This window comes from Syngnathus floridae, chromosome 18, assembly GCF_059516105.1.
Source record: "Syngnathus floridae isolate MCC-2025c chromosome 18, RoL_Sflo_1.0, whole genome shotgun sequence".
NCBI lineage: Eukaryota > Metazoa > Chordata > Actinopteri > Syngnathiformes > Syngnathidae > Syngnathus > Syngnathus floridae.
In genome coordinates this window covers 10,815,257-10,825,930 of record NC_142430.1, presented here as the reverse complement: position 1 = coordinate 10,825,930, position 10,674 = coordinate 10,815,257, and the positions used below count along the sequence as shown (strand labels likewise).

Here is a 10,674-nt window from a genome sequence, read left to right as displayed (position 1 = left end):
CCCGATACGATGGCGCCATCTCATCAATACCTGATCACTTGCTCGAAAGCCATGAGGCTGGCCAATCATCTTTTGTGCAAAATGTTTTATTGAACAAAATTCGCTTGCAAAAAGGCATTCCCAAATGCGCTCAAGCGGAAAGAGGACGCACGTCGCCGAGGTCGTCTACTTTCCTGCTGACGTGGAGGAAGGCTCTCCGTCGGTCACGTGACCCGGCTGGTGGCGCCACAGAAGCCCCCGTCCGGCCATCTGTTTGGGGAAGGGTCAGGCCGGGCAGGGCGAGGCAGTTCAAAGTATGCACGGGTGCTTGAGGCAGACGGGCAGGATGCCTTTGTTGATCTGGTGGAAATCCACCAGCTGCGTCAGGTCCGTGAACAGAGTCGCGCCGTCGTCCATCGTCAGATACTGCCGCCCGCCCTCCTCGCACTGGAAACGCACACGCTGTTAGCACGCACGCACGCACGCACGCAGGCAGGCAGGCAGCAACACACGTGAGAGGCAGGCGCTCACCCACCGGGATGACCAGAAAGTGTTCAGTCTTCAGCTGGAAACACAACGACAACACGAAGCAGCGGGCGTGCTGCTGGCTGCCCCGGATCAGGAACGTCCTGCGCAAAGAAAACAAACACGCCAAAAAGGTGCAAACGCACAAAGACAGCCATCAGCCGGGCTCACCCGTCCACCAGGCCCTGCTTCTCCATCAGCGTCTGCGCTCCCTTTCTTGTCACGGCGCCACCGAACCACGGCTGGCCGGCGTGGAGCGCTGACAAGCCGGGGAACAAACGGTCACCTCGGGTGCCAAAAGCGGCGGCAAGGAGACGTCGGCGACTTACGGGCCCAGTTCAGGTCGGGCAGGCTGCGGCGCAGGGCTTCCCCACGCTGACAAGCCACCCCCCCCAAAAAAAACAGGTCAGAGCACGATGAGCGTGACTCCTCACAGCCGACATTGTAGCAACGACCTGGCGCGCCTGCTCCTCACCCAAAACGCTTGTTGCTCCACGAAATCCGCCTCGCTCGGTGTCTCGACGACTCTGTCTGCGGAACATGCTGAAGAGTCCCTGCCCACCAGGTTGGCCTGCGACTTGGCCTGCAGAGTCATCTTCATTGGTGTGTGTGTGTGTGTGTGCACATGAATGCGTGCGTGCGTGCGTGCTCACTCTGCCATCCGTCAGTTTCATTCCATCTAAACTTTGTCGGGCCCACCTGGACTGTTGGAAGTTACACTGCAGCTGCTTCCCATACTGACGCAGAGACGCCCAGAAAGCGGGTCAGACGCGGGTCACGCCGACCGATCAAAAGCATCAGAATCCCACCTTGAATAAGCGCAAGGCCGAGGTCCAGCAGGTTCTGGTCTGCTCGCTGTCAGCGCACAGCATCTTCACGTGCTGAAGGCGGACCGGACTACCTGAGGGCTGTACGCATGCACACAGCTCAAGTCCCATTCAGGTTTGGCTAGCGCAAAGGTGACCGACCGCTAGGGCGAAGCAAAAGTCTTGCGGTGCACCGTAAACTTTGCGAGCGTTGACCACGTTGTAGACGTGGCCGAGGTCGGCCACGTAATGCAGCTGGCGCGGCTCCTTGGACGAGCGGTACAGACCCGAACGGCGCAGCAGGAAGTGAGCCCGCTTCCACGACTTGCGCCCGCACTCCTTCACGTGCAGGAAGCCGCAGATGTCGGGACACGAGCCCTGACGGACCAGGTCCTGCATGGGGGGGGGCGTCGGGACAGAGTCATCGGGGGGCCGGCGCGAGAGGTGACGCTGCGTCGTGCGCTGCCACCTGCACCAGCTGTCGCGACGTCACGGCTTTGCCGCCGCTGCCGCCGTCTGCGATCATGCCGTCCGGGAAGAAAAGCTGAGGGCAAGACGTCACGTGAGCCGATGGTAGCGCGCCCGTCAATCGCTTAGCTAAGCATGCCAGGGACGGCGTTCTTACCGCGGGCTTCCGGAAGAACTCGTACTTGGCGAAATTCTTGCAGAAGACGAGCCTGGCGTCGGCCTTGACAGCCCAGCCGGCCTGAACCTCCAGCACCGCCTCGTGGTCCTCCAGGCACCTCTCTGTGGGGGTGACGCGCCTTGGCTCATACGCTCGCCCGCCCGCCCGCCATCGGAAGCGCGCGTGTGCGTGCGCGTTACCGAAGCCGAGTGCAGGATGGACCTCCGTCAGGGCCAAGTTCGCCCGCTCGCCGCAGCCCGCCATCATGATACAAACGTCCATGGCCGTGGCGCCGGCATTCACGAGAAGCCAGCGGCCGTGCTCGTCCTCGCTGAAAACCTTCAGTGGCTGACGACAGCCGCAAATGGACAAACTAAGTCCTGAGCGCGTCAGAACTTACTTTTCCGTCTGCGCTCACGTTGCCGTCGCTCAGCTGGCTCCAGTTCGGACTTTGGGGGCTCCGTTCGCTCGCTTGGAAGGAACGCCGCCGCTGCCGCCGCTGCTGCCCCATCAAAGACATGCATGCGGGCGTGACCATCGGCCGGAGGAGCGCATGTGCGTGCGAATGCTTGCGAGCATCCCTTAAGACCGATGACGCGCAAGGTCAAACGGCAATGAGCGAGGAAGGACGCGTGCGGCCGACTCACGTCTTTGTCGCCGACCGTGGCCACGGGAGAGCCGGAGGGGCCGCACAGCTCCGGGAAGGGGTTCGGGACGCATGGCGCAGATGATGAGAAACCCTGGCTCCCGTCGCTCCTGCGAGAGAAAGGCAAACCCGTGTCACTCTGTGTCAACAAACAATGCCAGCGTACACGTAGCCACAAAAGCTATGCTACATAGGCGCAAAGTGGACTGGTTATCAGTAGTGCTCGTGTAGACAGACAAAAAACAACTGCTACTCATGTCAACCCCAAAAATGGACGTGGATAAGTCGGAAGCAGTCGCCACGTGGCACCCAATGGAGTCCGCGGCGGAGGCCATGCAGTGCTTGTTGGTGACGTCATGACGCACCTGCTGTTGACGGAAGTCCAGCTAGCGATGCTGATTGCTTGGGAACGGCGCACTTTCAGACGGGTGACGTCGTCGCCCAAACTTTCTTTTTGCCACATGTCCGTCTCAAAGCGGCGCGGCTCTCCTATCTCCCTTTCGCGTTTCCGAAGACAACTGGCCGCCAGCGTCCACTCGCTTGGCGCCCCTTTTCACCTGACGGCGACGCAAAGCCACAAACACAAACTGACAAACAACACAGAGTAGAGTAGAGTAGAGTAGAGTAGAGTAGAGTAGAGTAGAGTAGAGTAGAGTAGAGTAGAGTAGACACAGCGCGTGACGGCATTTGTCTCTCCGTGGCGACTCGCCGGCGGCGGCCCTGTGGCGTGCGCGACCTGTCGTTCCCAGGCCGCCGCTCAGCTGCCAGTCATTATGACGACGATGACGTCACGCCCGCCCACACCTTTGGCCGGCTGCGGGGGGAGGAGCCAGGTGATCACGTGACGACCAATCTACTGACAGAACAAAAAGTGATCATTTAAAAAAAATTTCATGAATTTTTAAGGTTATAAAAAAAGGATTGGAGCCACTGTTGTCTGAATATTTATGATAATCAACATTTTAATTACAATTAAATTCTACCAAGAACTACATAGATGAACCTCTTAAACAAGAAAAGACTTTCAAATCTAGCAACTTCTACAAAGGAACACTTAGTCATTTAAACAAATGAGCATTGATGAACAACTTGAGATGAACTTGCTGTACAAATGCTTGAATTCACATGAAAAGTTCTACAAATGAATAGAAAAGTTAAAAGGTCTTACCGATTAATGGTATGTATATCATGGCATGCCGTTTGACAGGCAATTAAGTATTAGAAAATGTTTAAAAATAACTGTAAGAGTTACTGAGTTGTACGGTCAATATTATCAGATGTCATGAAATCCGGCTGAAACCAAAGTACAATAACAAATGTAACCATTGTAAAAAAAAAAAAAAGTGCATTTTATTAGATATTACATGCCGCCCCTTAGCCAGAGGAAAAAAAGATCCTGTGCTAACAGACATGAATAGCTAATTTTAATAAACTAATCATTTTGTTACACAAATAAGCATTTATTAGAGTGAACTTGAATTAAAACGTTAGAATCAAATGACTTTTGACCAATGGAGAGAAAATAACGTTAAACATTTAATCAAACAAAACCATCATTCGAGGAGACATAAGAATGAAAGTAAGATGAAATGAAAAGCTGAGTGTTGTACAAATAAACATTTATTCCGACGAGAAATGAAAACGCGGACTGTGGCCCAAATTAACATTTGCAATCTCGTTGACGCTTCTTTGGCGCCACCTGGCGGCCCGGTTTGATACACAACCCGTTGGAGCGACATTTGCGGTGCGTGACCACGTCATGGCGTTTCTTTCTTTTTTTTTCCTGGACCAAATCATGTTTGTATTTGTTGAGCAAAGCCCACACAAACACCTGATACATTTACAATCATTATAGCGGGACGGGGCGACGAGGTCTCGCCTCAAAAGCTCCCCAAACAGACCTGAGCCCAGCTGAGCCCAGCCGAGCCGACTCCACCACCCGCCGGCCTCACCCGATGCCAAAATCCTTCATCCACACCAAACGGCGACCGCTAGACCTGAAAACATGCTGGCTGGTGGACACATTTTTTGTCCTTTTCTTGTTTTTGTTTGTTTGTTTGTGTCCAAACTGCCGGGACGCTTTTGTTTGGTTGCGCAGTCAAAAGTACAAATAGAATTGCGTGACAGGAAGAACGAGAAGAACAAGAAAAAGAGAAGTTGCTTTCAAATGTTGACAATGAAGCTCATCACAGTCTTGTTGACTCCTGCCACAAACGCGCCTTGTGCTGGGGGGTGGGTGGGTGGGGCGTGATTGCAGAGACAGCATGATTTTCATGATTGATGGGGAAGTGGGGGGGGGGGGGGGGGGGGCAAGGGGGGGCTTTGAACTCTGACCTGATACAGGTTAAACGCTTCATACGGGGTGAAATGACATCTAGCAATCAGGCATTGAATACAGTGAGGGAGGGAGGGAGGGGTGGGGCTTTGAAAACCATGCTTCCTCTGAGGAGGAAGAGGGGAGGAAGGGAGAGTGCAGGCTGAGAGGGAGGTTGGGGAGTCCAACGGGCACCAAAGGCGCGCCACTGTTATTCCCATCCTAACCCGCAGCGCACCCCTACAACGTGTGTATGTGTGTGGGAGGGGGAGGGGGGGGTCAGGTGTCAGACGGGGCGCCGGCGCGGTGAGCGGAAAGAGAACAAAGAAAGAAGAAGAGGAGCGCTCATTTCTGGTTCTTGAGCTGGTTGGAGAGCCAGTCGAGGCCCTCGTAGAGGCCATCCCCGCTGGTGGCGCACGTGGCCTGGATGTACCAGCTGCGCTGGCGCAGCGAGTGCAGGCCCAGCTTGTCTGTGATCTCGGCGGCGTTCATGGCGTTGGGGAGGTCCTGCGGAGGGAGGGAGGGAGGGAGGGAGGGAGGGTGAGTGAGGGGCAAAGGCACACGTCAATCTAATTACGTCGCGGCCTCCGTACGGATAAGAGGCCTCGGAGGCCGCGTTGGTTTCGCGCTGCGCTTTTTCACACCTGTTTGTTGGCAAAGACCAGCAGGACGGCTTCTCGGAGCTCGTCCTCCGACAGCATACGCGACAGCTCCTCGCGGGCCTCGTTGACGCGCTCCCGGTCGTTACTGTCCACCACGAAGATCAGACCTATGCACACGCCCGCACGTCAGTGAGCGCTCGCTCGCTCCGGCGGATGTGCGCCGTCGATGGGCTCACCTTGGGTGTTTTGGAAGTAGTGGCGCCACAGCGGACGGATTTTGTCCTGACCGCCCACGTCCCACACGGTAAAACTGATGTTCTTATATTCCACTGTCTCCACGTTGAAACCTGCAGGTGACAAGGTGGCAGAGGCGCGCACAGCAACAGCTCACTTTGAGGAAAGACTCGGCGGCAGTTCCAAGCGCAGGGTCTCGGGCGGGCGGGCAGGCGGCGAGACGTACCGATGGTGGGAATGGTGGTGACAATTTCTCCCAGCTTGAGCTTGTAAAGGATGGTGGTCTTCCCCGCGGCGTCCAGGCCCACCATGAGGATCCTCATCTCCTTCTTGCCAAAGAGGCCCTTAAAGACGGTAGCAAATATGTTGCCCATGGCGACGACGCTGCCGGGAGAAGCACAGCACGCGGGTTGTGAGGAAGGCTCACGAGATGCCACATGTAATACGGCGGACCATCCTTTGAACTCCACTTTGGGCGGGGGAGCGATCGTGTACGCCTTTCGCCCGATTTGCCTCTGTGCTGCTAGTGATGCCACCGGGTACAAGAGACTGATCCTAGTTTCCGTCCCCAGGTTCACACTCTTTCTTGCATTTTCTTTAAGCTTCTGTCGAACGGGACTTGTGGAGTGTTTACGATGGCAAATTTAACCACACACAGCACGCTCAAATGTGATTCGCGAGCAGGTAACGCGCGACTGAATAATAATAAGAAGAAGAATAATAGCAGCAGCCTTCTTGAGGACTGCCGATAGGGGAATCCCACTGGATTGGCCCTTCGCTCATCGTGCTGCCGGCATGGCACTGCCGCCCGCCCGCCGTCATCCAACAAAACGTCAACGTGGCCGACCAATGTCAACGTGACGCATTTGTGCTGTTCAAGTCCGACGTTTGTCGTTCCCGATGGGCGTCAAAGCGAAGCGGTGCGAAGCTGACTAATCGCTTGGCGGCCTGCTGCTCCACAGTCGGACATTGAACGTGACTTGAGGCAAAGCTCAGCCGCGACAATAGGGTCCCCCCCTTGAATATAACGGAAGCAAAAGCCAAACAAGTGCGGGCGATTGGCCTCTAGAGAAGGTGCATTAGGAAGAGATGAAGTTGTCGGGCATTCGCTCGCTCGCCCCGCTACAGTTAGCATCGCCTAGGGCGGATACGTTAGCCCTTAGGCATTAGCTACACTAACACGGGCGTCATTATCAAAAGGCATCACAATCGCCGTGCTTTTAAAACGGGGTCATTTCATTAAGGAGCTGGTGGCTTGAGCGAAACGATAATGGTGGGCGAAGGGGGGCTTCCGATAGGAACGTTATCAGATCGGCCTGTTAGGAGCCAGCTCTGTGCTAGCTTAGCCGCTAAATGCCGCGTCACAGCAGCGCCGAGACGAGCGTCACCGCGCGTCAAAGCCACGACTGAAAGGCTGCGCTCGGATGCGCCGACATATCTCACAACGGAGGTGCCGTGGGGATCCGCCGTTGGATTCAGAGAAGATTTACCTGGTCAAAGGCTCGCTTGCGGAGCTTACGCGTATCTTCCGTTAGATTGGCCGTTACTCCAAAATGGCGTCTTGCGCAAGCGGGTGGAAGCCGGCGCTCCAGTGCGTCCTACTAGCAGCTGTAAGCCAATTGCAGCAAGGCAGACCGTCACTCTTTTCCCGCCTCCCCGACGGTGGCGTCCAATCGCAGCGCGTATGGGATGTTGCACAAAATGTCGCGGAAGTATACAGCGCGCGTGTGCGCGCGCGCACACACACGCACACACACAGACGCACACACAGACACACACAGACACACACAGACACACACACACACACACACACAACTATTTTATTAACCAAAACAATTTTTATTTTCTTTTGGCCTGATAGCACAAAAAAAAATTCAGAATACATTAACATAGTTTATAGTATTATTATAAATTATAAATGTCTTACACAATCACCCCCCCCATACATACGATCATGAGTGGAAAATCTTGTTGAACGCTTTGTAGCTCAGGAGGCCTGGCCTGAAGCTCACTCGTTGTTTGCTTGCGTGCCAATGGGACGGAAGGCAAAACCTTCAGTTTATGTCAAAGACAGTGGTCACCCAACGTTGAAACAAACTTTAGTCGCCATTGCCGACACATGCGAGGTGACTAAAAAGTAACTTGCTCTTGCTTGATTGGCTACGAGAGGCAAAGGAAGTTAGCATTTGCTCCTTTTGTGCCGGAACGACCCGGGGCAAAAGTTCAGGCGGCTTTCGATGAGTTCGGTCATTGGCGGACTTGTAGGTTGCCGTCCTGAACTCGCCACGTCCATCGCGGACATGAGTCGGGCGCGTCCACGCAGCGGAGGCGCAGATGAGACTCGCCGATCTGCCGCCGGAAGCACACCGACTTCCTGTCTGGCATCTCCAAGGTGAAGGCGCTCGCCGACATCTGATTGGAAGAGAGGAAGTGATGTCAGGAGGGACGTACGGTAACCATCTACGGACGGCGACCGCCAGTAACCCGTGTCACCGCACCTGCCGGCCGATTCCGACAGCCACGTGTCCGACTCGGACCCACCGCCGTTCCCGAATTTTCAGGCGCCGCCCCCGAGCGTCCTCGATCCAAATGTGCACACCTGACGGGGTCAAATGAGCAAAGGTAACGCTTGAGGCACATTCCGCCGTCGCCTAGCGTTGGACGGCATCACCTTCAAATCGGCGCGAGGGGGGCTCCCATGCCCGCCCCCAACTCTCCTCGTGACCCCCGCCGGAGGAGAAGACGCCTGAGCTCCCGTCATCCGACGAACGCTCAGAGTCCTGGAGGGGGCGTTCCGCATTAAAATGGATGCGCCCGGACGCACAGCGGGCAACGACACATGCAGACGGGCGCAGGCAGACCTTTAGTGAGGCCTGTGAGGAGCTGCTGAAGCAGGAGGGGGGTTCGTCCCGCGGCTCGGGGGTCCGCGTGTGGGCGTCCCCGAGGGCCGCACCTGGTGACACACCTTTCAGTAGCGTCACTTTTGGTTTGTAGTGACAGTAAATGTAGCAAATGTGTGAGTGAGCACCTGGGAGGTGTTGACGCTGGCCGTCAGTGAGCCCCGGAGCGCCTCCTGTCCACTGGCCTCTCCGCAAAACAGGGAAAACATCCAGCAAGGCTCGGAGGTATTGCGCAGGCGCCTCCGCCGCAGGGGCCGCCGCCGCCGCCACAGGGGCTGACGCCTCCTCGTCAACCTCGTCCTCACAGTCCCCTTCGTAATCGCCGTCCTCCTCCCCCACGTAAATGTCCACGTCCGAGTCCCAAGCGGTCTCATCTCGCAGAGACGTGGGTCGGCCTTCCGCCTCCGGGTCGCCTCGGTCCTCGTCGGCCGCCTCCGTCCGCCAGGGGCTCACCCAGTACACGGCGGGCACCGTCCCGGAGGCGCCGCTGTGGATGGGACGCAAGACGTCGTACTTGCGACCCTCTCGGTACAGACCCATGATGGGCCGCAGCTTCTGCATGACACAAAAGTGCACAGGATTGTGACTTTTGGATGGCTTGTGCGTTGCGCGTGTCCACGTGTCGTATACGTTTGCGCTCGCTCTGTGCGTTCCAATCTGTGTGTCACTTTGGTGGGTGTCTTGCAGTTGAGTGTGTGCATAGTTTACGTGAGTGGGACTTTTGTGTGTTTGTTTATTTGTTTGTTTGTTTGTCTTTGGTGTGCGTGCGTTTTAGCTGACGTGGTGCAAGAGGAAGCCTCGGTTTTGGTGCGCACTCGTACTCCGGCCCAGCAGGTGGCGTGTGCTGGCATGCGTGGCGGGAGGGCAAATGGAAACGACTTTGCCTGCTGGCCAGGGGGCGTAGTCACACTGAGTCAACAGGGAGGAGGTGGAGGAGGAGGAGGAGGAACTAAAAGCAGCCGACACTTGCGACCAATCACTTTCGCTTGGCTCCCACTGGCGGTCGCCGGTCAGTTGCGACCACTCGACGCCATCGTCGGGGGCGTCCTTAAATTGGGGGGGCGGGGTAATGACGTCACGGCACGACAGGGGCGCTCCGTCTGCCGAACGAAACCACCGGATGCCTTGCTCTCCCTGGCCTTCCGCATTGAAACTCGCTTGCCTGCGCACACGTAGGGCACGAGCTGACTAGTCCCGTCAAGACAACCGAACTGGCACACGTAGAAAACAGGTACCGTCACTCACCTGAAGGCGCGGACGAAGCCCAAGCGCGAGTCACAGCGGCGGACGTGCGTCGGGCTGAACTCCTGGAAGTCTTCGCCTGTCAACGCAACAGACGCATGCTCGTCCCAGTGTTTGGCGGCAGAGCGGGTGCGGGCGCCACGGGGCGGCAAGCGGCCGGCCTGCGCCACAGTGCCGAAAGCCATCGAGCGCACAGAGTGAAGGGATGCAGAGCGGGCAACGTGTGTGTGTTTGTGCGTCTCACTCTGCGCCTGCGCCACCACAGACGGGTGCCCACGTTCACCGGAAGGTTCAGGCGGCAGCTCGGCAGTTCCCGGGGAGGGACGAGCGTCGCCGGCCCACCTGCGGCCCAGCTCCAGCATGCGCCCCGATGTTGACTCGCTGTCGCCGCGTGTCTGAAGAGCACACAGACAACAAACGACTGGGCTAAGAATAGCCAGCCCGCAGCTGTCTGACTCCGTCTGCCGTGTTGACGTCGAGCAAAGTTGGGTCTTTGCAAGGACAGCGAATAGAAGGCGTCGCCGTAACCTTTGCGACGTGTTCTCGGGACGCTTGCCATTTCCTGCACTTACCTGGCGTTGCTCCTGCGGGTGTTTCTCAGGCAGGTCCGGTAGACGGGCTTTTGGGCTGCCGGTCCTTCCAGAGATTCTGGATGTCTCTTTGAGGGTCAAACGTCGCCTGGTTGTTTCCTGCCTCCCCCCCCCAAAGCTTTTCACTGGCTCAAACAACATATGACATGCTCAAAAGCCAGCCCCCTCCCCTGACATTTTTCTGCACCCACTGACACAGAGGTGTGTGTGT

At 56.6% G+C, this 10,674-nt stretch overlaps 3 protein-coding genes across 7 annotated transcripts; all 3 read right to left on the bottom strand.

Annotated features, from left to right (window-relative positions):
* Positions 1–70: 70 nt before the first annotated feature.
* On the bottom strand, positions 71–3,371 carry LOC148383059 (growth factor receptor-bound protein 10-like). Of its 4 annotated transcripts, none has more exons than XM_088360012.1 (14): positions 2,947–3,371; positions 2,583–2,691; positions 2,354–2,437; positions 2,136–2,283; positions 1,936–2,057; positions 1,780–1,854; positions 1,473–1,703; positions 1,314–1,412; positions 1,158–1,241; positions 980–1,087; positions 834–879; positions 676–763; positions 492–608; positions 71–426 (listed from the first exon to the last, which is right to left on the bottom strand). In XM_088360012.1, exons 1-14 carry the CDS (start codon positions 3,042–3,044, stop codon positions 399–401), a joined length of 1,437 nt encoding a protein of 478 aa, XP_088216138.1. In that variant the 5' UTR covers positions 3,045–3,371; the 3' UTR covers positions 71–398. The 4 variants fall into 4 exon arrangements, with proteins under 4 accessions (XP_088216138.1, XP_088216135.1, XP_088216137.1 ...); XM_088360009.1 differs by having other exon boundaries at positions 515–608; positions 2,947–3,370; XM_088360011.1 differs by having other exon boundaries at positions 515–608; positions 1,786–1,854; positions 2,947–3,370.
* A 733-nt stretch (positions 3,372–4,104) lies between these two features.
* Positions 4,105–7,391, bottom strand: arf2b (ARF GTPase 2b). The gene is made up of 5 exons (XM_088360048.1): positions 7,222–7,391; positions 5,958–6,115; positions 5,734–5,844; positions 5,540–5,664; positions 4,105–5,402 (listed from the first exon to the last, which is right to left on the bottom strand). The coding sequence occupies exons 2-5, from the start codon at positions 6,103–6,105 to the stop codon at positions 5,241–5,243; spliced, it is 546 nt and encodes a 181-aa protein (XP_088216174.1). The 5' UTR covers positions 6,106–6,115; positions 7,222–7,391; the 3' UTR covers positions 4,105–5,240.
* Positions 7,392–7,549: 158 nt separating this feature from the next.
* Positions 7,550–10,650, bottom strand: LOC148383057 (uncharacterized). 2 transcript variants are annotated; one of them, XM_088360003.1, is made up of 9 exons: positions 10,446–10,650; positions 10,118–10,268; positions 9,877–9,952; positions 9,412–9,793; positions 8,760–9,186; positions 8,593–8,684; positions 8,403–8,511; positions 8,230–8,330; positions 7,550–8,143 (listed from the first exon to the last, which is right to left on the bottom strand). In XM_088360003.1, the coding sequence occupies exons 1-9, from the start codon at positions 10,602–10,604 to the stop codon at positions 7,979–7,981; spliced, it is 1,662 nt and encodes a 553-aa protein (XP_088216129.1). In that variant the 5' UTR covers positions 10,605–10,650; the 3' UTR covers positions 7,550–7,978. The 2 variants fall into 2 exon arrangements, with proteins under 2 accessions (XP_088216129.1, XP_088216128.1); XM_088360002.1 differs by having other exon boundaries at positions 8,593–8,696; positions 9,877–10,268.
* Positions 10,651–10,674: the final 24 nt, after the last annotated feature.